Source organism: Equus quagga, chromosome 15 (assembly GCF_021613505.1).
Source record: "Equus quagga isolate Etosha38 chromosome 15, UCLA_HA_Equagga_1.0, whole genome shotgun sequence".
NCBI lineage: Eukaryota > Metazoa > Chordata > Mammalia > Perissodactyla > Equidae > Equus > Equus quagga.
The window spans coordinates 778,976-800,786 of NC_060281.1; the positions used below are offsets into that span (position 1 = coordinate 778,976).

A 21,811-nucleotide genomic window follows, 5' to 3' on the forward strand; every position below is an offset into this window, starting at 1 on the left:
GGGGTCCCTACAGGAACGTCAGTACAGTGGGAGCCCATGGGGTCCGTACAGGGATGTCAGCACAGTGGCAGAGCAGTGGGAAGGAGTCAGAATCAGATTGAGAATTCACTGGGAGGTGAAAATGGAGGCAGTAAAGAGAAACTACCCTTCACTGAGCCTTCAGTAAGGCTAGGATTTCTACGAAAGATCAAGGAAGACGGTAAAATATCTGAGAAAAGGAACTATTCCTCGGTGGCTCTAAAAAGCAATGCTTCTAAACATTTAAGCCACACTTTGATTTAAAATCTGGGAACTGAAAAGTTACTAGCAGGCCTGTAACTCACTCCTTCCCAATCAGGGAACAAGGGGGAGTGAACGACCTCAAGCAGACCCTGAAAACAATGGGAGGAAAGTGCAAAGACCTTGACCAGACCTCCCTGTAAATATGCAGTGGTATTTGCTCATGAAACGATAAAAGAGAGTCCTTATCTATTAGATGTCTTACATATAACTAATATATATAACTAATCTTTCTGGATCTTTTATTGTAAACCCAAAATTTCTTGATTTATGGCTCATGGCTAGATTGGGCAATGGGGTAATCCATAAGTATTTTTGCCATTTGTGTAATCAACGGAATATATAATGGAGGCACTCAAAACCTGAGTGGCTTCCCTTGCCAACAGCGTCTCTACACACATCACCCAGAATTCATCTGCTGACCTGGGCCAAGCCTCCCAATAAGGGAGAAAAGGGAGAAAAGGGAGAAAAGGGAGACCTGACACTTTCGACCCTTTAGGAACAGAGCGTGTCAGATGTGCCCGGTGCCCCTTTCTCTCTGAATCATCAGTGAAGGGCGGCGTTGGGCACTGAGTCTGACTTAAGTTTCATCCTTTCTAGCAACACAAAGCTTCATTTATTTTCAAAGTTAGTGAGACAACTTCAGAAAAAGGCGTAAGTATAACAGCACAGATGTGTTCGTGATGATGGTTTGGAACCAGCAAACTGTTCAACCTTAATAGCTCACGTCTGCGGGAATATGTTACGATCTTAAGAATATGAAATTAAGTTTTTAACAAATTTTCTCTAACGTTTTTTCTACTATGTATTAGGCATTGACATAAGAAGTTCTCTGGCCAAGCAGAGACATTATGTTACCTAGAAAACCCTGCAAGTGTCCTTCTTCCTACTCTGCACACCCTGTTTGGGGACTTTAGGTGCATTTTCCAAAGAGAAGGAAGTCACCACGGGTGACACTGCTGTGCTCTGCTTCACAGCTGCTTACAGATGTGTGCACAGAAGGGCATTTGGGGCCCTTATCCTCCAAACCAATAGGCATCTACAACTTCTGTAATTTTCTCGATGAAAACTCATCTGTCTATATTTTCTTCTTGGCAAGAAAGTAACCCCAATAAATTAAAGACCATTGGTAATTCCAATCGCTGTCCCCTTTCATTTTTTAATGGAAATTCTTTTTTATTCAACATAGAGAGTGAATATAGGTTTCAATCCTATTTTTTCTTCTTCCATCAAAAGTAAGCACGTTCACTTTGACCTCATCTGACTATACAATAATTGGGGTCAGATTATCTTTCTACTGGCTGACCCGAGAGGTAAATTCATGAACAGGTAGACTTGTGAACTCTACAGCCTCAGCGTGACAGGGACACACTCCACACAGGCTGCGGCATCAGAAGAAACCTGCACTGTCCAGTGCAGCAGCCACAAGCCACACGTGCCTGCTGAGCACTGTGAATAAAGGAATGCAAAAGATCAACCAACAGGTTATATGCTGAAGTGATAATATTTCAGATCTATACTGGGTTAAAGTATTAAACTTTATTTCACCTTTTTAATGTGGCAGCCAGAAAACTCAAAATTACACATGTGGCTCACATTACATTTCTATTAGATGGCACTTATCTAGATGATATTAAAATTGTTAGGTGTTACTTCTATTACAAATTTTACAAATATAAAAGAAAATAAAAAAGAGTTTTTAGTAGAATCTTACAAAGATACTAAAAAATGGGGATGCATACCTGTACCTATTATTCAATTCCAGGAATGAACATCTCATAAATAAATGAATGGAGTCAGACTAGAAAGATTGCTAGAGAAGAGCCTTAAGCAGCCTCTGAAGAAGAGGATATGTGGGTTATACTAGCACAACTAAGCATTTTTCTTCAGGATTTGTAAAGAAGTGGTATGCACATTTCCAGTGAATGACTTCTAATTGAAACGAGATAATTATAACCAAGGCCCTCAATTATAACCAAGTTTACTGGAATAGAAACTTCCAGCATAATGGAAAAATTAGCTGTTCACAACTAGGAGACAGTGTAATACATAATTATTGAACACATTTGAATTAAAATCAGAATTATTTATTAATCAATCAATTAAAATGTTAAGCAAAATTATGTGTGTGTACATACGGGCATATATATAATGTGTGTTTATTTTTCTAAGCCATCAGGAAATCTATGATGAACATATTTTTTGTTGTCAGAATATAATTTAATGCAAAACATGATCTATATCAAAGAGGACATTGATTAAAAAATGACTGCAGATGCACAAAGGAAGTGTGCTCTCTAAACAGAACTCTCGTGAGTGTGTCGAAGACTGCTGTTAAACCTTCACATCTAGGTATCAGCGGGACAACAGGAAAGTGCCCTCCCCTTCAGATAGCTCCCTGGACCGTGAACCTATCAGCCTACTGAAGGCTCCCTGAGTGGAGTGTAAATGAAAGGGCTGAACAGCAACAGAGGAAAAAAGCGGCAGCCAGAAGCAGTTACAAATTACACCCCAGCATTTGCAACACATCCATGGAAATATGTGGAGGTGTGCCCTGGGGCCTGGCCACATCCACGTATCTCCACACAGACGCGTGTGACGGGGAGGGAAATGGAGACAGCCAGTAGCGTGAACATGAATGAACAGAACTGTGAGACTCACACGGCACAAACAGTGGTTGGAAACCGTCACTGGTACAAATGAAGGAAATTAAGAAAGTCTTTACTTTATACCTTTCTCGTTCTGGTGAATGCAAACTAGCGTCTGGTCTCAAGCAGGTGGTACTAGCACTCCTGGCCCTGTCAAGGGAGGGCCGCAGCTCACTAGAGCCAGAGCATTGCATCCAGCGGTAGAAGAGAAAGACAAGAAGACAGAGAGGAAGACCACGTTAGAGCGCAGAGCACACACCGTCCCCCACACAGACGCAGAGCCACTGCCAGCCCGTCAGGGGCCAGAGCCCACAGGAGGACAGTGCAAAAACGTTTGTTTAGAAAAAGAAACTAAACAAAGATTATGCTTGAATGGCTTTGCATAATTTTTTTAAAAAGGATCTCAGACTGAAAAATGAGACTAAATCACACCTACTTATGGAGAAACTAGATACAGAAAGCACTAAAACAAAATGCCTAAAATTTATTACCAAGAACAGATGCCACACCAAAACAAAATGAAGGACATCGGAGGAGGAGAGTCTCAGGGCTCAGCTACTGGTTCACAACACCGGGCAGGGCAGCAGAAGGCGACTTCCGCGGGGTCTTACCTAGCCCAGATTTCATCAGGACACGTCAGTGCTCCTGAGTTAAAGTGCTCCTGATGGGGGCGGAAATCCTGTCTAGTCACTGGTCTGGGTTTGGTATGTGCAGGCAGAATTGAGCTTCACAAATCAAAATTGTCCAAAAGTAAAATAATATAAAATTAATTATCACAATCAAAATCAACACGGAAAACAACAAATAAATGACAAAGACGACAACTAGAATTCTGATATTTGAGCAAGTAGATTTTGGTTAGAGAAACACTCTAGAATTCTTAAGTTTTATAATTAAAAGTATTTCTAGATATTACCATTAATTTAATGTTTCTCTGGGTATAATTAATTTCAAGAGGAAATGTGAATGCTTCGTTAGCATGTAAGTTTGCTATTTTTAACAGGCAGAGCACGAGGGACGCGATTGCCCTGGGGCTCTCTGCTGGCACTCACCTGTAAGCATCCCAGTGGGAACCGCTCTCTAACAAAGGCATCTTGGGCGGCAGCATTTTATAGTGCCTAGCAAGATGTCTGGAACGTGGCCACACAAACAGGTAGGAAATAGAAAAATACACATGAAGCCAAGTTTACCAGGATATGAAAAAAGTAGGAGGCCCCTATAAAGCTACAAACTTAGATGGACTTTTTGATTTTTTCTCAAAAGAACCACAATAATTATTTGAAGATAGGATTAGAATTATGAAAATATGGAATCATAAACATCTGTTTTCATAATTAAGATGAAGACTCAGAATTTCAATTTAATTGCCTTAATTCGAAAAATCTCTGCTAACTAAACTCTATGAATTAACCAATATTTAAATTTACTATTTAATCCCTGATTTAATATTATACCTGCTTCTATGGAAGTAAACAACTCAGCTAAAATGTACCAACCAAATGATTTATGTAATTTGGGAATTAAAATACCACTGAAAGTTAGTATTCTACTAACAAGTACAGAGCTGCCCAGCATTACAGGAACGAGTTAGTGACGGTCCTGCATTGCGGCAAAGAGCCAGGGGTCCAGAAGTGCTTCTAGTGGAGGGAGTTCTCCCACTCACCAGCTTCTGGATCCAAATCCACCACAGGCAAAATTTACCACGGAAACTGGGTGCGACGGGCATTAGTTGCAAACCAGAAGACGAATTCTGATTTGGCAGAAAATAGCAGAAACGAGGCCCAACTTTATCCGAATTCCTTTAAAATCCATGAGGGCTTCTAGACTGTCTACCCCACCAAGGGCAAACTGGCTCCAGTCAATTAAGTTTTGATAATTTAATAATGTTTCTACAAATTTAACTTCTGATTATGAAAATCCATTGCCCATGTTGGCTTAAAGAAAGGGAAACAGAAGGAAAGAGCATGCAACTCATAGGATAAAGGTCTGAGCTCCCCCGTGCCTTCGCCACTTACCGGCTGTGAACCTGGGTGAGGCAGTCACATCAGCCTTTTTATGCATCTAAATACCGGGGGGACGTAGCAGCACTTAACAGGGATGCTGTGGGATTGAACGAGGCACAGGTGTGGCGCCCACGACCTGGGGGGCTGCCACAGCATCTCCTCTCTCAGGACCTAGGTTCCAGGGTTAAACGACGTGGGCGAAATGGATCACACAAGGTGAGTCAGATTTCTTTAGTGCCCGACCGACCTTAACGTGCTGTGCAGACAAATCCCCAGGGAGAGGAGGGGCTTTAACTTGCAAATTTTCCAAAATCTGTTGCACTCACAAATTCTTTAACTGGAGGAAGCCTGCACAGGACCAACTCCCCAGGACATATTTGTGCAGGAACTAGTCTGGTGGAGAACATCAAACAGACTCAATTTTGAATCCTTGCTCTATTACTTATCAAGTTAAACTTTCTTAGCCTCTTTCCTCATCTGTACAATGAGGTAGCAATATTCCTATCATATAAATTACTATTAGGAAACTAAGATAAAGTAGGGACTCAATGAATGTTGTTTTCCTATGTACTGGAAAGTAGTAAATCCTCAAATTTTATTCTTGGAAGTTCTAAGTGAGTATGATACGCTGTATTTTGAAGATAAGATTGAATAGAACGATGAAACTACTAGTGGATCCTATTGTGCATACCTGATAAATATCACCCTTCGAAGTGGAACATAAGGGGAACACGACGGTATACAAGCTATTCTGCTTAGGCCGCTGGTGGGAGGACGTAAGGAGCACCCGCAGCTGGTACCAGGCACACACCAGTGCCTAACAAATGTACTGTTTTCTGTCTGTTTTTTACACTTCTGGTCACATCAGCAGGACTGCGAGAAAACTTTTCTGAATCTGTAAACAAATCATTCCTATTAAACTACTCATCAGGACGACCAATAGGAAGCCTGGACAGTTCAGCCTTATAAACAATCTGAGTTGATTTTCACAATATTTATGATTTTATATTTTTGCCCCAGTTCACATCAGAACTAACATTTCCTCATTTTTTCCTGTGGCACCACAAGCAAACGTGGCCATGGTCATCACAGGACAGTTAATTCTTATCAGGGTGACCATGTCTGTGTCACTGAGCAGAACCACTCGTGACCAGGGACGCGGTCATGTCTGCACCCGTGCCACATTGTGGGCTTGCCAGGCATGGATCTTTCCTTCTCTTTCCCATTTCCTTCTTATTGGCCAAAATATCTGAAAGAGTATGTCTGTGTGTTGGTTTGTTTCACTGACTACTTCCTGATTTTCCATTAACTCCAAATTGACAATAAATATCTGCAGACTGTATTGGATGAGTAATCTGTAAGAGGACTTATTTCTCACGTCATCTAAGATGTGATGAGGTGAAAATAAAGCATTCGTTTCTAAGCTCCAGTTTGGAGGAGAGTATCACATCCTCCTTTATCTCATCTTTAAAGAGGCATCAGGTCCTTACAAGCCTTTGTGGGAAAGTCTGTATGGTAGCATTTCTGAACTGCCGGGTGAGGGAGGGAGGGTTTAGAAGTTAGCACGTCAATATCCTCACTTTTTATCAAGAAGGGAGCTGAAGCTCAGCCATTAAAAATGAACCGGTAAAGATTCTATTAACAGCAAACAGAATATAAACAGTAGATTCCAAAAGGAAACAAAAAAGACTAAAACAAAGCAACACATAACGGTGAAAACAAAACGCTGCCGTGCACAGACCAGTCCTCTCCTGACTAGACAGGCGTGTGCGCTGTGGGAGCCACTCAGAGCGAGCACTGCAGAGGCCGGCTCCTCAGTCCGAGGAACGTCTGAGTGGTGCCACCAAGGCTCATGGGTCTCCAGACTTTGATACACAGACAGAAAAGTTGTCTGCCTGGATCAGAATTAAAATAGACTTGGAGCCTTTTCCACAACCTCCATATGAAACAAAGCAAGTTTTGAATACTTGGGAAGGTAATGTGACGTATCTGTAACAATACCACTCAGGGAGAGACAGGAGGAGGGCAGAATGGAGAGTCAGCACACACAGCCCCGCCAAGGGCCCAGTATTTACCTGGTCGTGTGGAGGCACTCCGCACTGCGTCCTCGTTTTGCCCTGGGCAGCATGAGAAGCTCACTGCACGGACAGGATGACGGTGAGTGGAACAGATAAAGGATGAGGCATTAAATGATGCGGTTATGCCAATGGTATGCCGATGAAGACATGAAAAGGGAAGAAACCAGATTGTCTGCACTAGCATATTTGCTTGAGAGGTTAAACAAAAATAAACATGACAGTATTCTTAAAAATTTTAAACAATAAAATACAAACATTATGGTCAAAGTCCTAGCTCTTGCTGATTTGCTACTGTATTCCAAAGTGATTTTATAGAATGCTAAAACAAAACAGAACTAACCTAAACTTTCCCCAAATAAGATGTAGAACTCTATTGCGAATTCTAGACGCTTGGGTATTTCAATACCTTTTAAAAGGTCTATAAATCTGGCCTTTCTGACACTAATGGGAACCCTAAAATTTTCTACTTCTTTTTAGCAACTTAAAGCATCATAGTTTTCTTGGCTCTTAGAGCCACTGAAATGCATTATCACATACGTTTCTTCTTAACCAACCAAAATATACTTGACTAGGATTGTTTTATTTTAAAATTGATCCTTTTTCAACACTCTAATTTAACTCTATTGAATGCCCTCGTCAAGAAGTCCTTTTTCTTCCCTCCTCACCTCCATTCACGTGGCCCCATGAATCCTGAGAAAGTGGCCCTCCATCAGCTCGACTTAGGCTGAGCAGTGTGGAACCCAGTACCTCAAGGGTCCCTGTCCCAGGACCCACTCTCTGGAAGGTCACGGCACTGCTTCCCGCAGGAGGGTGACAATTAGAGAGGAAGGAACTTCTACTTGAGTTCTGTGTCCCTGACTACACGGCAAGAAGTCAATCATTGAGCACCACTATCATTTCCATACTCCTCCCCGGAAGTTCTCCACTCCAAAGAGACAGAGGAGAATGTTCAACAAGGGGCACCATAAAACCTAGAGTCAGATCCTGAACCTGTGGTCAGGCTCCCTGTGCGGGGGTGTGGTTCCTTAGAGGAGAAAGTCCGTGGGCAGGCAGGACAATCGAGCCATAATGAAGTCTTTTAGAGATTGTGTCCAGGAAGTACTGGTTCATAAACAAATGCAGAACCAAACTTGAGTACACATCTATATCGGAAAGGACTCAACTCAATATTTCATACTTTATAGACATTTTATGGATGTAGGTATATAAACAATTATTATGCAAGTTCTCACAGAAACTCTGCAATATTAACTGTCTTTCAGATGACTTGTATCCAAAACTTTTCATTACATAAGAAACATATTTTCTTAATTACATAAAAAAATCCCAAAGACTGCAACTCATAAAAAACGAAATATCTGAAAATTGCTTGTGTAGCCTCCCTCCTGTAATTTAGGTTAGCGCCTTAGTCAAAAACAGGTGTACATTTAAAACTGGCTAAATACACATTTTGATTTTGTAAAAAAATGCACATACTATGACAATATAACGTTACCAAATATTGCCTAGAGTTGCATTCCCATTAGAATATCCTGACAGTTGTTCTCTGACAGAAGTCCGGTTTGGAGCAAGGGAACACTGACTCTGTGAGGTACTATGGCGAGATAGCGAGCACATTAAAACAGAGCACAGAAAGGTGTATAGTGTTGAGATCATCACTTGGACAGATACCTGTCTTGTTCTGATAAATACTGACTATCCACATCTCTGGATCTGTGATCAACTGGGCTTCGGGAGGCATCATGGTGTCTGGTTGGAGAACGTGACCTTCTGGTTGGATGAATTTCATCTAAACTCCTAAAATGATTAAAAAAATTCAGACACATCAAAGTGCATCATCTTCCCCAGACAGGCCAACAGACTAACAGGGAAGGACTGACCGTGATTGGCAAGCAACTGACACGGCTTGAAAATTGTCAGCATCATAACCAAATACCCATGTTATCCATGGGCTAATGGTGTTCATTCCCTATGAGGGCTGGGCATGAGCAGCACTTCTCCAGCCTTCTGTGGCACCTCTATCAAAAAAGCACCAGATTTCATCTGCACTTTTAATCAAAGCTTCAGTGTATTTCAGGGAAAGATGAAGCAGAGAACTACAGTACTGAGAGTTTATACACTTTTCCAGGTATTTAAAATGCTTCAAAGAGACAGTCTTAAATTTCTCAAAAATGATTTCTGCCTCTTAACCTTATCCTCTTTGCCACTTCTCTTCACAGGTCTGATTCACAACCATACAATTTCTCCTGAAAGGGGAGAAACCAGGAAACAGGGTACAAGACAGTTATTCAGAAACAGTGCTGGAACAGAAACTTTTTCCACTCCCAGGAAATTTCTTGAGATTAAAGAAAAGAATGTTGCCTAGGTTGGGCAATGAACACAAAGGCATTCTGCCTACAAATGATTCTGGAAAAAAACAACCTGATTGACTAAACCACGATTTCATTTCAGTTAGAGCCTTGCGGCCGTTTACACTGTATCACAAGAAAAAGGCGTGTTGGGCACTGGGGCACCTCAAAGCTTACCTCTGTAATGGCACATTTGGTAAACGGGAGCGCGGCCGGCCTTGGTCACCGCCGCGATGAGGAGACACGGAGCGCGAGCGGTGATGCGAGGTCCTCTGCTGTTCCGGCACAGTTAACGTCGTAGGTTTGCTTTCTCTAGCACTAGACCTATAACCCACTGGCGAGAACAGACACACAGCGTCAGTCAGTGTTCTTGTATGATGTGAACATGCATGCGGAGGTGTCAAACGACATCTAAAGCAGCCATTGACCCACTAAGATTCAATGCCATGCGATCAGTGTTCCCAGGACTCTCTCGGTAAGTCAGTAGACGCACAGAGTGTGTCACACACATGCGTGAGAGCAGACTACCGCTGGGCTCAGAGGCAGCATGGAGATGACGGACACAAATACGACAGTTGAGGCCTCAGAAGGGATGATGACTTGTGATGCCATTTTAATTTAAAGAATGAACGAGTTAGAGACTTTTCAGCAGCACAAATCAAGCACTTGACAGTGAACTACAGTTTATACAAAGCCAACGCTTAGAAATTTGGTGTCTCTTTATATGTTATTTTAATTTTTCTTCCAAAAGATAAATTACATAAGTTGGATTTCAGATGGCTTCACTAATAAGAAAATGAAAATGGTATCACACCAATTTTAATTAACAAAGAAGAGTACCAGATTTTCACTATTACAAATACTGATTGCAAATTTTGCAAACCATAAATAATACTGCAATTTTCAAGTGAAAATACTGCATGAGTGAGAGGACCGTGGCAAGAACGCAGAGAAAAAGAACTAACCATGGAGTCTATCCCAGACACTGGAGACCGTCCCACAAACGTGTTAATTAGTATCATAATTAACACAGTTAACATAGTTGCAATTAAAAATAAATTCTAAAAGTCATTCTCCCTTGAAGTAAAAAGGTTTATATCATCTCTGATTTACTTAAGATAATCTCAAATCCATAGTAACAGTTTAATTAAAATTTTTTAACAAGGGTCACTGTTTGCTATTATCGGAAGGAAAATAAAAAATTCTGTGGCCAAAGGAAAGATAACTATATTTACAACTAGATAAAATGTACATGAACCACAAACACACAAAATTTGATTGGGCAGCCGGAACTGTTGTCATTTATTTACCTGATAACTCTCACATTGTTTTTAAAAGTATGGTTAAGATCATTAATTCCCCAACAGTTCATCTGTTGTGACTTTATGATCTCGTGACTAAGCTTAAAGCATAAGGAAGGTCTTTAAACATTTCATAAAGTGCAATTTGACAATATTGGGAGCAAAGAACCTCGACCACTTTGCCACTCTCTAAATACATCAGAACAATGACCAAGTGATATAATCATAAATGCTATAATTTCAGATACTTCATTTTATAACAAAAGCAATAGGAATTAAGCTATATATTTGAGTTTTTGTTGTTGTTCAGATGTATAAATTGCAATATTAGGTCTAGAAAGAGACAAAGTTAATTTACATGTAACGAATTTATTTCACAGCTTATTTTAAAAAATGGTGGCTATTATTAAAGATAATTCAAGGTCTGAATTAATTAAACATTTTAAATTATCATTTGGTATCATTTGATAACATTTGGTATCAATTAGAGAATAAACATGGAAGGTCAATATTGAATTGGGAACACCATTTCAAGATTTCAGTGGATATTCAAGGTATGTAAATAGAAGTTTAAGATTTGGTATAATTAATTATTATGAAAGAACTTTCAGAGAATTTAGGCATCTTGCCGTTAAAAGGGTATAGTTAATTTTTTTCTTGGGTTCTTTGTGTTTACATATAAATTAAAGTCTTTTTTTACCCTATCCTAATATGCATTCATAACTCTGTGCTTTTTACATTAATCTGGCTTTCTTCACATTATGTGTAATTTATTGTCGACAACATGTACTCTACCTTCTGGAAAAGATGGCAGGGAACTGCGACTTTATGCTCATCTCAATGTTCCCAGTGGCTCAGAGTTAGAAGTAGCAGTTTTTTTCCATTTTCTCAATTTGCAATAATTCTCTGAAAAGTTGAGGCTGTCAGATGCCTCACCTCAGATGAGGGCACTCTGTACATAGTTATTTTTATTCTTCTTAAGCAGCTAAAATTACTCATTTATTTTAAATAACAATAAGCTTAGGATAACTACTGAGTTAATAAAATGTAGCTCTAGAGGTCTCTCGACTGCCCTCGGAACCGTAGATCCGTAAGTGGGGAAAGGTGGGAAACACATCAGACAAGAGCACAGAGCTCTGTGATTCTAGAAAAGTCAAGGTAGCGGAAATGTAAGGTTTGGCTGTGGAAGAACATCTAAACGAGGCTCCCGAACTTCTTCAGGAAACGAACAAAAGCAGGAAACTCTTCTCTCTTCCTGTGGATGCTGCAGAAAGCAGAAGCAACTTTGTCCCCAGCCTCTAAAAGTACACGGCAATGTACCAACACGGCTGTTTATTAACTTATCCCTCGCTTTATTTTAGCTTCCTGCCCTTATTTTACCAATTCCTCCTCTCTCCCCTTTATTTAAAATGCATTGTATATCACTATGTGACTTGCTATATTATATTGCCACACATATGTATCTTTAGAAGCCGCCATATACTCATTTTGGATCAATGAAGAGTACACCTGGAAAATATAACTAAATTGCATTATGTCCTTTATTAATTTATGAAGCGACTCTGGAACATAAAATATTACTTATTGGTTATATAATTTATTGGTTGCATTCTATTAAAAGTTTGCCTCATTACATTTTAAATGCCAAATAAAAATGAGTATTATTTTAAGTGACAATTTAGGCACTGCTTCTTTTTGATACAAGAGATTGCATATGTTTGCAAACACCATGAGGTGGTGTATTTCAGAATGGAACCTGCATCTATTTAGGATTCAGGGCTTTTTGGTGATCTCCAAGAAGGAACCCACGTGCTGTGAGTCCCCTGCCTCCCATTTTGGCTGCTGTCCATGTGATTTCTCAGGGAAAGGAGAAGAAACTCACCCTTTTAGTACATATTTATTGAATTGGCCATTTATTAATTCATTCATTGACTGCACTGCCTCATCATAAAAAATATGAAATTTTCAGAAAAAGAACTCAAGAACTCAATCCCATTCACAATTGCAACGAAAAGAATAAAATACCTTGGGATAAATTTAACCAAGGAAGTGAAAGATTTATACAATGAAAACTACAAGATTTTCTTGAAAGAAATTGACGACGACATAAGGAGATGGAAAGACATTCCATGCACATAGATTGGAAGAATAAACATAGTTAAAATGTCCATTCCACCTAAAGCAATATGCAGATTCAACGCCATCCCAATCAGAATCCCAAGGGCATTCTTCACAGAAATTGAACAAAGAATCCTAAAATTCATATGGGGCAGCAAAAGACCGCAAATTGCTAAAACAATCCTGAGTAAGAAAAACAAAGCCAGAGGCATCACAATCCCCGATTTCAAAACATACTACAAAGCTACAGTGATCAAAACAGCACGGTACTGGTACAAAAACAGGTCCACAGATCAATGGAACAGAATTGAAAGCCCAGAGATAAAACCTCACATCTATGGACAGCTAATCTTGGACAAAGGAGCTGAGGGCCTACAATGGAGAAAAGAAAGTCTCTTCAACAAATGGTGTTGGGAAAACTGGACAGCCACATGTGAAAGAATGAAAATCGATCATTCTTTTTTCACCATTCACAAAAATAAACTCAAAATGGATCAAAGACTTAAAGATTAGGCCTGAAACAATAAGTCTTCTAGAAGAGAATATAGGCAGTACACTCTTTGACATCAGTTTCAAAAGAATCTTTTCGGACACTATAACTTCTCAGATGAGGGAAACAATAGAAAGAATAAACAAATAGGACTTCATCAGACTAAAGAGTTTCTTCAAAGCAAGGGAAAACAGGATTGAAACAAAAAAACACACCACTAATTGGGAAAAAATATTTACAAGCTACTTATCCGACACAGGATTAATATCCATAATATACAAAGAACTCACACAGCTAAACAACAAAAAAACAAACAACCCGATCAAAAAATGGGCAGAGGACATGAACAGATATTTCTCCAAAGAAGATATAAGTATGGCCAAGAGACACATGAAAAGATGTTCATCATCCCTAATCATCAGGGAAATGCAAATCAAAACTACACTAAGATATCACCTTACACCCGTTAGATTGGCAAAAATATCCAAAACCAAAAGTGACAAATGTTGGAGAAGTTGTGGAGAAAAAGGAAGCCTCATACACTGTTGGTGGGAATGCAAACTAGTGCAGCCACTATGGAAAACAGTATGGAGATTTCTCAAAAAGTTAAAAATAGAAATACCCTATGACCCAGCCATCCCACTACTGGATATCTACCCTAAGAACCTGAAATCAGCAATCCCAAGAATCCCATGCACCCCTATGTTCATCGCAGCATTATTTACAATAGCCAAGATGTGGAACCAACCTAAATGTCCAGAAACTGACGACTGGATAAAGAAGATATGGTATATATACACAATGGAATACTACTCAGCCATAAAATAGGACCAAATTGTTCCATTCGCATCAACATGGATGGACCTTGAGGGTATTATGTTAAGTGAAATAAGCCAGACAGAGAAAGATGAACTCTATATGACCCCACTTATAGGTGGAAGTTAACATATAGACAAGGAGAACCGATCGGTGGTTACCAGGGAAAAGGGGGGGGGGGGTGGGGGGAGGGCACAAAGGGGGAAGTGGTGTACCCACAACATTACTAACAATAATGTACAACTGAAATCTCACAAGGTTGTAATCTATCATAATCTTAATAAAAAATAAATAATAATAGTAAAATATATGAAATTTTCAGCGAATACAATGTGAGAAGCTCTCACGAAGTGATCTCTGTTGAGATGAGTCAGTAACGACATACGCTGAGCCTGGTTAACAGCCAAGATACTTGTCAGAAAGGTTTGACGCCCTCCCTACCAGGAATCATCTGATTCCTATTTAAACATGCCAATGGGTATGATGTAGTATCACTTTTCCTCATGCAATTTCATAAAAACCAATATTCTACTAAATTTTGTGTGAAAGCATCTGTGGAGAATGTGTCTAGTTATTAGGATCTTTTTATAAATAAACAAAAACAGAAAGCAAAATATAAGATATTATCCACTACTATTTAAAACTCTCACTGATGGTCTGATATCAAAGAGTAATACCCAAGTATGCAGATGTGCACAGCAGCAGGTTTACTGTTTTAAGAATATTTGTACTTTCACACAGTGATTAAATAATAATTTTCGCTGAGCTACAGGGAGCAAATGAAACCTAATTTTAGATAACTCTCCATAAGTTTCTCCTAGTTTTAAGGAAATTGTATATATGTCCCTCCAAACTGTGAACTTAGCCGATGGTGTGGAATGTCTACTGACTTCACCAAAATCACTGCCCTTGAGTTCAGTGCATTCCCATCTGAGAAACTACACAAATTACGGGGACATAAGTCAACATGGTCCCAGAGGAAAGCCTTTAATAACTCATATTTATATGTCCCAAGATTTTCTCTTCAATTTCTTCTTATCTGAATATTTCCTTACTTTTTATTAGTAAATCAAGGAAATAGTACAGGATTGGTGCCAATAAAATAAGCCTTCACTTTCTGACAAAAGAGTCAGATGAGAAACAGATTTGAGCTGCACAACATCCTCAAAATTTTACTAACTTATAGAATGGCAGAAAGATGTTGACTTGAAACAAGCATTGAATCTTTCTAAAGCATTTCCTTCTTTAAAACATACACATGACATTCTAGGTACAATCAGCGGTGAACACAGCACAGAAGCATTAGGAGTTAAGCCATGCCACATGCACCTGTGCGCCCTGCCATGCACCCTTCTCAGGATATTCCACGGAAGGCGACATCATCTCAGAAACAGAGGGAGGTCACAGACATACAATACAGAACACAGGAGAATCGAATTTCCATTTAAGAAAATTAACCATATCCTTTCAAAATGAAATTCGTATGTTCACTGATGCTCAGAGCATTGTGAAATAATGGCTTTTAACCTGGCTAGCCATGCGTCTAAGGAAGAAGCTGACTAAATTTCACAAGAAGGAATGTTAATGAACAATTACTATGCATTTCATACTTTCTTAATAATTTGGAACACAAGTCACCATGGAATAATATAATACTGATTTCTCTGTGTGTCAGATCTCCACGTCAGTGTCCCAGAGCATCTGGAAACCGACGGCACAAGCGAACACAGAAGCAGAGTGAAGCGAGCCGCGCCCCCACCACGCACCTGGGGGAACCACGCCAATACCATCATCAACCTCATAATCTGAGATGTCGCTATCAGTGACGCGCTGAGACCCTGCACAACAAAGGCAAACAGAGACCTCTGTGTCTGGTTGGTCACGAGATGTAAAGGACACGGTCACATGTTCTTTTAAAGCTAATTATATTACTACCATTACTTTTGAGCAAGAATAACACAAAGTAAATACTGAACTAGATTTCGACTTTTCAAATTATTCCTTAACTGACATCTCACACTAAGAGCCTGTAGTGAATGTGTCCACTATTTTCCACCCAGTGAAGTGCCCTCCTCTGCATTTGGGGAGGATGGGCTGAGGGCAACGTTCACAGAGTCCTTCCTCGGCTGCAGCTCTACTGAGGTCCTATTACTGAAAGGGCACCCGGGTCTTCCTAAAATATTTATGTTTAGCCTTCAAAATTAGCCATTATACTGCATTAAATATTAATTTTGAGGAAATGACTTATCAGAGAAGCACTAACATAAAATATTCAATTATATGAGGAAAACAATTTGGTTCCAAGTTACCAAAATGAAGCTTTTAAGTTTCAGCTGTTCAATCAGAGATTTAGTCCTAAGTCAAAAATGAATGAATAGCTACAGAAAAAAACACTGTTTTTCCCAATTACCAGACGAATAGCAACAAACGTACTTTACAATGTGTTTTTAAAAATGTTTCTTATGAATAATAATGCTAAAAATATCCAGGAACTATAAAATTATTAAAACCTCATATGTACCAACTCATCAATAATGACAGAAGTTACTCTATCAGTCAATCAACCAACAACTCAATCACTATTGGGCAAAGAACTGTAATTCAGAGTTTTTAACCTTCAGCTCTGGAATTACTCTACTATATACATACCCTACTTTCATTGGGAAAATGTAGACAATAGTTATATACATGAATATTTTTTGCATATTTCGATCTTTAATAAACATTCCAAAAACACCTGGAATGTTAATGTCTAATTATATCATTACAAAACAGTTACTTCCGGTTACTAGAAGGCCTTGGACCCACTTTGCAGTCTTTTGCTGGCGCTCTCCCCGTGGATGTGCCGCCTTGGCAGGAAAGGCGAGGGCTGCGGCAGAGGTAGCGAAGACTCGTCATGCGTCTGCAGTTTGTACCAATGTGGTTCATCGTCTAGAAGGGCCGTCTCCAGCTCTATGAGGATCTGGAAGGCAGGTCTCAAGTTAAATCAAGCACCTTTGCCAAAACATGCGCAAGAGCGATTGGAATTAACACAGAGCGCAGAAACGTCACCGAGCGCCGACTCGCATCTTCCCAGACACCTCACCTCACCAAGAAATTCACTCTCTTCTTCTTGCACTCGCGGCTGATCCCACACGGTGATCTCCAACATCCGCTCTCTAAAGTCTCTGCGATGCACGTGGGAATAGACAAACGTCTGATTCCATTTTGGTTCCAGCACTTTCTTTACAGTTTTGGTCCTCCTTTTACTTTTATCACTGAAAAATAAGTATGTTTCATAAACAAAAAAGCAAAAGCAAGCACAGGCTGCCACCAGCTACGGTGACATGTAATCCTGCTACTGGAATTTTTACGATGTTTAATTCATAAGTTTTGATATGAAAATCTAACTACTTTGGGTTTGAGAGTATTCTAATTTTAACTATGATGTGAGCGGTGGTCAGGAGTCTAGGCTCATGCACAGAGACATTCTAAATGATGCCACTGTCAAAGAAGGATAGACAGATAAACAAGGGAGTGAAAATTTAAAACTGGCAGATCATTTTCAAAGAAATATGCAGCTTGAGGGATTTTTTTTTCAGGGATAATGTAGTTTATTCCCTCATAGAGAATTATGTATTATGTTTTAAAACTATACGTCCAAACTCATCAAAATGTCTATATTAAGTGTGTGGAACTTTTGGTTTATTAATTAGACCTCAATAAAGCTTTAAAAAATAAATAAGACTATATCCCAGGAGAGAAAATTCTACCTTTCTTATTAGTAAAGATTTTTGCATATTTTTCTAAAATTATTCACTACCTTCTATCTGGAAGAAAATACATTTTGACATAGGGGTTCCTGGTACGCCCGTCTACTCTAGGGGGTAGATCTGTTGCTTGCAGAACATTTACAATCAGCTGGTGTCCCACTTTGTCATACCACAGCTTCACCTAAGAGCAATGCAGAAAGGAATCAGTATTTGTAAAAACCATGAGGTCTTATAATTTTACCAAACAAAATACTAAAATTATTTTTGAAGAAAAAATTTTAAATTGCAATACAACTGAATTACAGATATTATTTCTGAAAAGCGTTATCAACTTGAAAGCATAACCATTTAGAATATGGCTTCTCTCTTCATGCATTTTACATGTGACTTAGAGATGGGAGGCCCACAGTGTTAATTTACACTCTCTTATGTCATGCATGTTATGAAATAAAACTAATAATAAAAATTCTATAAAAAACTAAGGGAAGAGGGGGATATTAAAATAGTTATCCTTGTTTTTAAATGCTAAACACAACTGTTTGGTGATTATAATTGTCTTAATGATTATATTGTGGCTAAATGCATTTCATAGTACCACCTGTTGCTGAAATAAAATGAGGTTTGATGTTAGGAACAACACAGATGAAAGATCTGGAAGACATGGAGGACCAGGTTCACTGTGGGCTGCCTGACACCAAGGAATGCTGTTTCCGAGGATGTTTTCTCACTTAATTTTTATAATTAACTTATTACAGGTTAATTTTCATGAGAGAAGAGGAAAAGAACAATGGAATTAAGCAATATGTAAATGATGCCTTCAGACTACGTGAAGGCCAGATGATATTGCCACTAAGACGTCACAGTAGTGTGCATAAAGAAAACGGGAAAATGGTGTGCTGAAACACTGTCAGACTCCTGAAACCAAAGTTCAGCAGCCAATACAGTATTCATGCTGGCAGCAGACAACGTTTACTTCATTTGATTTTTTTTTTCAATTTACAAGCTAGTTTTGGTTTTACAGTTGAATTAGAACTATGAGCATAAGTTTTTATGGCTATACACTGGAACGCCTTTAAGAGTCATTGTAACAAAATAAGCTAATTCAACGTGCGACTGGCCTTTGATAGTAAGGGGAAGATTAGGGATTCAAACTGGAGCTGTATGAATCCACATCTCTAACACATCTAGAGATGTGTTTTTCATAAAACCACATGGATTTTACCCCTCCTACATACAGGTGGAGAAGGTGAGACTCACACACACAGTGAAAAAAGATGGCAGAGCAGGGAAAATAAACACAAGAGACTATATACAAAGATATTCAATCTACTAAAAATAGAAGTTAAAACCAAGAAAGGTTTAAAAAATAACAGCAAGCTTATAGTTATCTTCTTTGGTTAATTAAAACCAAGAAAAGAGCAGCAAAAGCAGACTGTAGAAATCCACACATGACCAAAGGAGCAAAAGATCAACTATTTATAGAATAATTCGAAGCATGATTTTCTCTTAATTATTGATACGAATGTCCTGTGATCTACAGTGATCTACACATGTGGCTTCCATCCCAGTTCTAGCCTTCGTTCTTCACTCCACTCTCCCCAGCCACAGACAAGGCAGCAGTGAGGAAAACTGGAGCTTTTTCAGAGTGATGTCAGCCATGAAGAGTTCCACTAAATGTCTTAAGTAATTAAGAAGAATATTTTAAATTTAAGTTTCTCGGGCTCCAGGCTCATAGGGTTCTTAGGTAAATGGAACATGACTTTCTAAGCTTATTATGTCTAACTGACTGCTTACCTTAGAAGCTTTTCCGTAGCACACAAAAAATAATGGATATTGTATTTACTTTTGTTATCATTTATCATGTAATGTTAAGAACATCAGGTATGCTGTAGGCACTCAATAAATATTTCCAAATAAACATACAAATGAAAGAATAATAAATAACCACATGAAAAATTGATGAAGTGGGTCATGGTATTAATGACTACAAATGCATCACAGACTTCAAAGAAAGACTCAGAACAGGGAGTGAATCCTAGAGGTCTCCAACATGTACAAAAGTACATACAGAAAGCTGTCCTGGCAAGACTTGTGGGGCATCTTTTAGGGCTCCAGGACTCGTGGGAGAAATAACAGAAATGGAAGGCCTTTCCATCTTCTGAGATTCAAAGGAACTTGAACCTAAAATGAGAAAAAAAAATTAAATAATTTTTTAATAACATATTTGTAACATATGTGTGGGGAATAAATATTTTCTTATAAAATATAAATGCATGTGTTATTAGCAGAAAACCATAATGCATTACCATCAATAACAGTAGAACCTACATTCAACAGGATAGTCATAGAAAGTTATCATTTTGTCTTCTTTGCTTGTCTATTTTAAAGGTATTTAACATGACAAAATCAAACATTGTATTTATTTGCTTCAATTTGTCAGTGTGATTTTCTACATTTCTGGAAGGCATTATGCAGTTTAGGCTCTCGCATAACCTCACAGACAGGTGAAGGCTTCAGGCGTTTAGTGATAAGAAAGATGGCACCCCTTACGTTAACTATCTTGGCTAAAGGATCATCTATCAGGAACCGTACTTCCTGACATTAAAATGAATGCATGGCATAATATAATTTATGAGCCACATCTAAGCCTGGAATTAATCACTGTTTTAAAATAAGATTTACCACCTGTCTCAGTTTTGATCTTATAAATGAGTCTCTTGAAGGTATGAGAATGTCATCTCTAGTGATCCAGCATAAGTGCCTTGATTTACCTTCACGTGGAGGAGGCTGGCTCTCCACTGGGCCACTCAATGAGGCTCTCCTCCTCTTTTTGTAAATGAAAGGTCTCTCTTCCCAGATCACTGTTAAATTGAACCCTGACACAATCAGCATGCAGAATGTCTGTGGAGTGCTATCACCCTACCAAGAATAACCTTGAACTCAACACCCATTCAAACCTTAGCTTCACTGAGAAAATACTATCTATGGACTGCTGCCTGAGGGTATGCCACGTTTTTTTCTATATGTGTAAATTAAGTCTAAATTAAACTACACAGTATCATTCCAGGCCCTCCAAAGACTTTTAACTATAAGTAACAGGGCTATAAAATTCTTTTTACTGTGTCTCTTTTATCAAGTATCCTAGGTAATTTTTTCTTTGGGTCTCAGTACAAGAACACTGCTGCTTCTAATAATCAGTTTGTTTCTAATACTATAGCAGTTTATTTTTAAATAGTACCAACAGCATAAACTATACAATTGGTCTCGCTTCCTTCTTTATACTGGTTACCAGACAGCTTAAAACCAAATCTGGGCTCATCTCTAGCACTAGCAGGTAGGCAGAACCTGATGGCGCCCATTTGAAATACTAACCTAATCTTTGGTTCCTTGTTCACCCTACTCATCTATTTTCTACTCCTTATAACCACTTATATTTCTCCTCGCTGGGTTACATACTAACACTTGGTGATCAAGTCCAAGTACTATTAATGTAACGCCAATCCATTGCAGAGTAAATATCTGGGTCACTTCCACATTCTCGTTGAAAACTTCATACTTGTTTTCAGTTTGTTTCACACGTTATCACCTTCTCTCATCTGATTTTAATGCCCATGTAGATAATGCAATCCTCCAGCTCCAGTCCCTTGACTCCTGTAAGTCCACTGAACTTCACCTCTGCTCCATCCACTCACTTCCATGATCATGCCTGACACCGTTACACTGCATTAAAATTATCTGCTAATGTGCCTACTTCCCTCTGAAGACTGCTCATGAGACTCAGCTAATCACCAACCAAACTGAATCACCAGTACCGCAGTAAATGTTTATGCACAGCAAGTAGATCACTAGGTAACATAGAACTCGCATGGGTTCCAATGATTGACATGGTTGCCAACTTCTGATATCACTGGAGATAAGCTTAGAATAGTAATACCAGCTCATTTACAACAAGTAACTAAACATGGTCAATCTTTATGC

At 39.0% G+C, this 21,811-nt stretch overlaps 1 protein-coding gene across 1 annotated transcript in view; it reads right to left on the reverse strand.

The window, feature by feature from the left end:
* The window catches only part of RIMS1 (regulating synaptic membrane exocytosis 1), a 414,621-nt gene that overhangs the window by 113,233 nt on the left and 279,577 nt on the right, over positions 1–21,811 (reverse strand). The window contains exons 14-24 of the mRNA XM_046639771.1: positions 19,902–20,014; positions 17,884–18,014; positions 17,167–17,338; positions 16,890–17,043; positions 15,848–15,919; positions 9,534–9,690; positions 8,680–8,805; positions 7,006–7,068; positions 3,980–4,057; positions 3,539–3,652; positions 3,012–3,101 (exon numbers count right to left, since the gene is read on the reverse strand). Coding sequence (XP_046495727.1) covers positions 3,012–3,101; positions 3,539–3,652; positions 3,980–4,057; positions 7,006–7,068; positions 8,680–8,805; positions 9,534–9,690; positions 15,848–15,919; positions 16,890–17,043; positions 17,167–17,338; positions 17,884–18,014; positions 19,902–20,014 — 1,270 coding nt within the window. The remainder of the gene's footprint in view (positions 1–3,011; positions 3,102–3,538; positions 3,653–3,979; positions 4,058–7,005; positions 7,069–8,679; positions 8,806–9,533; positions 9,691–15,847; positions 15,920–16,889; positions 17,044–17,166; positions 17,339–17,883; positions 18,015–19,901; positions 20,015–21,811) is intronic.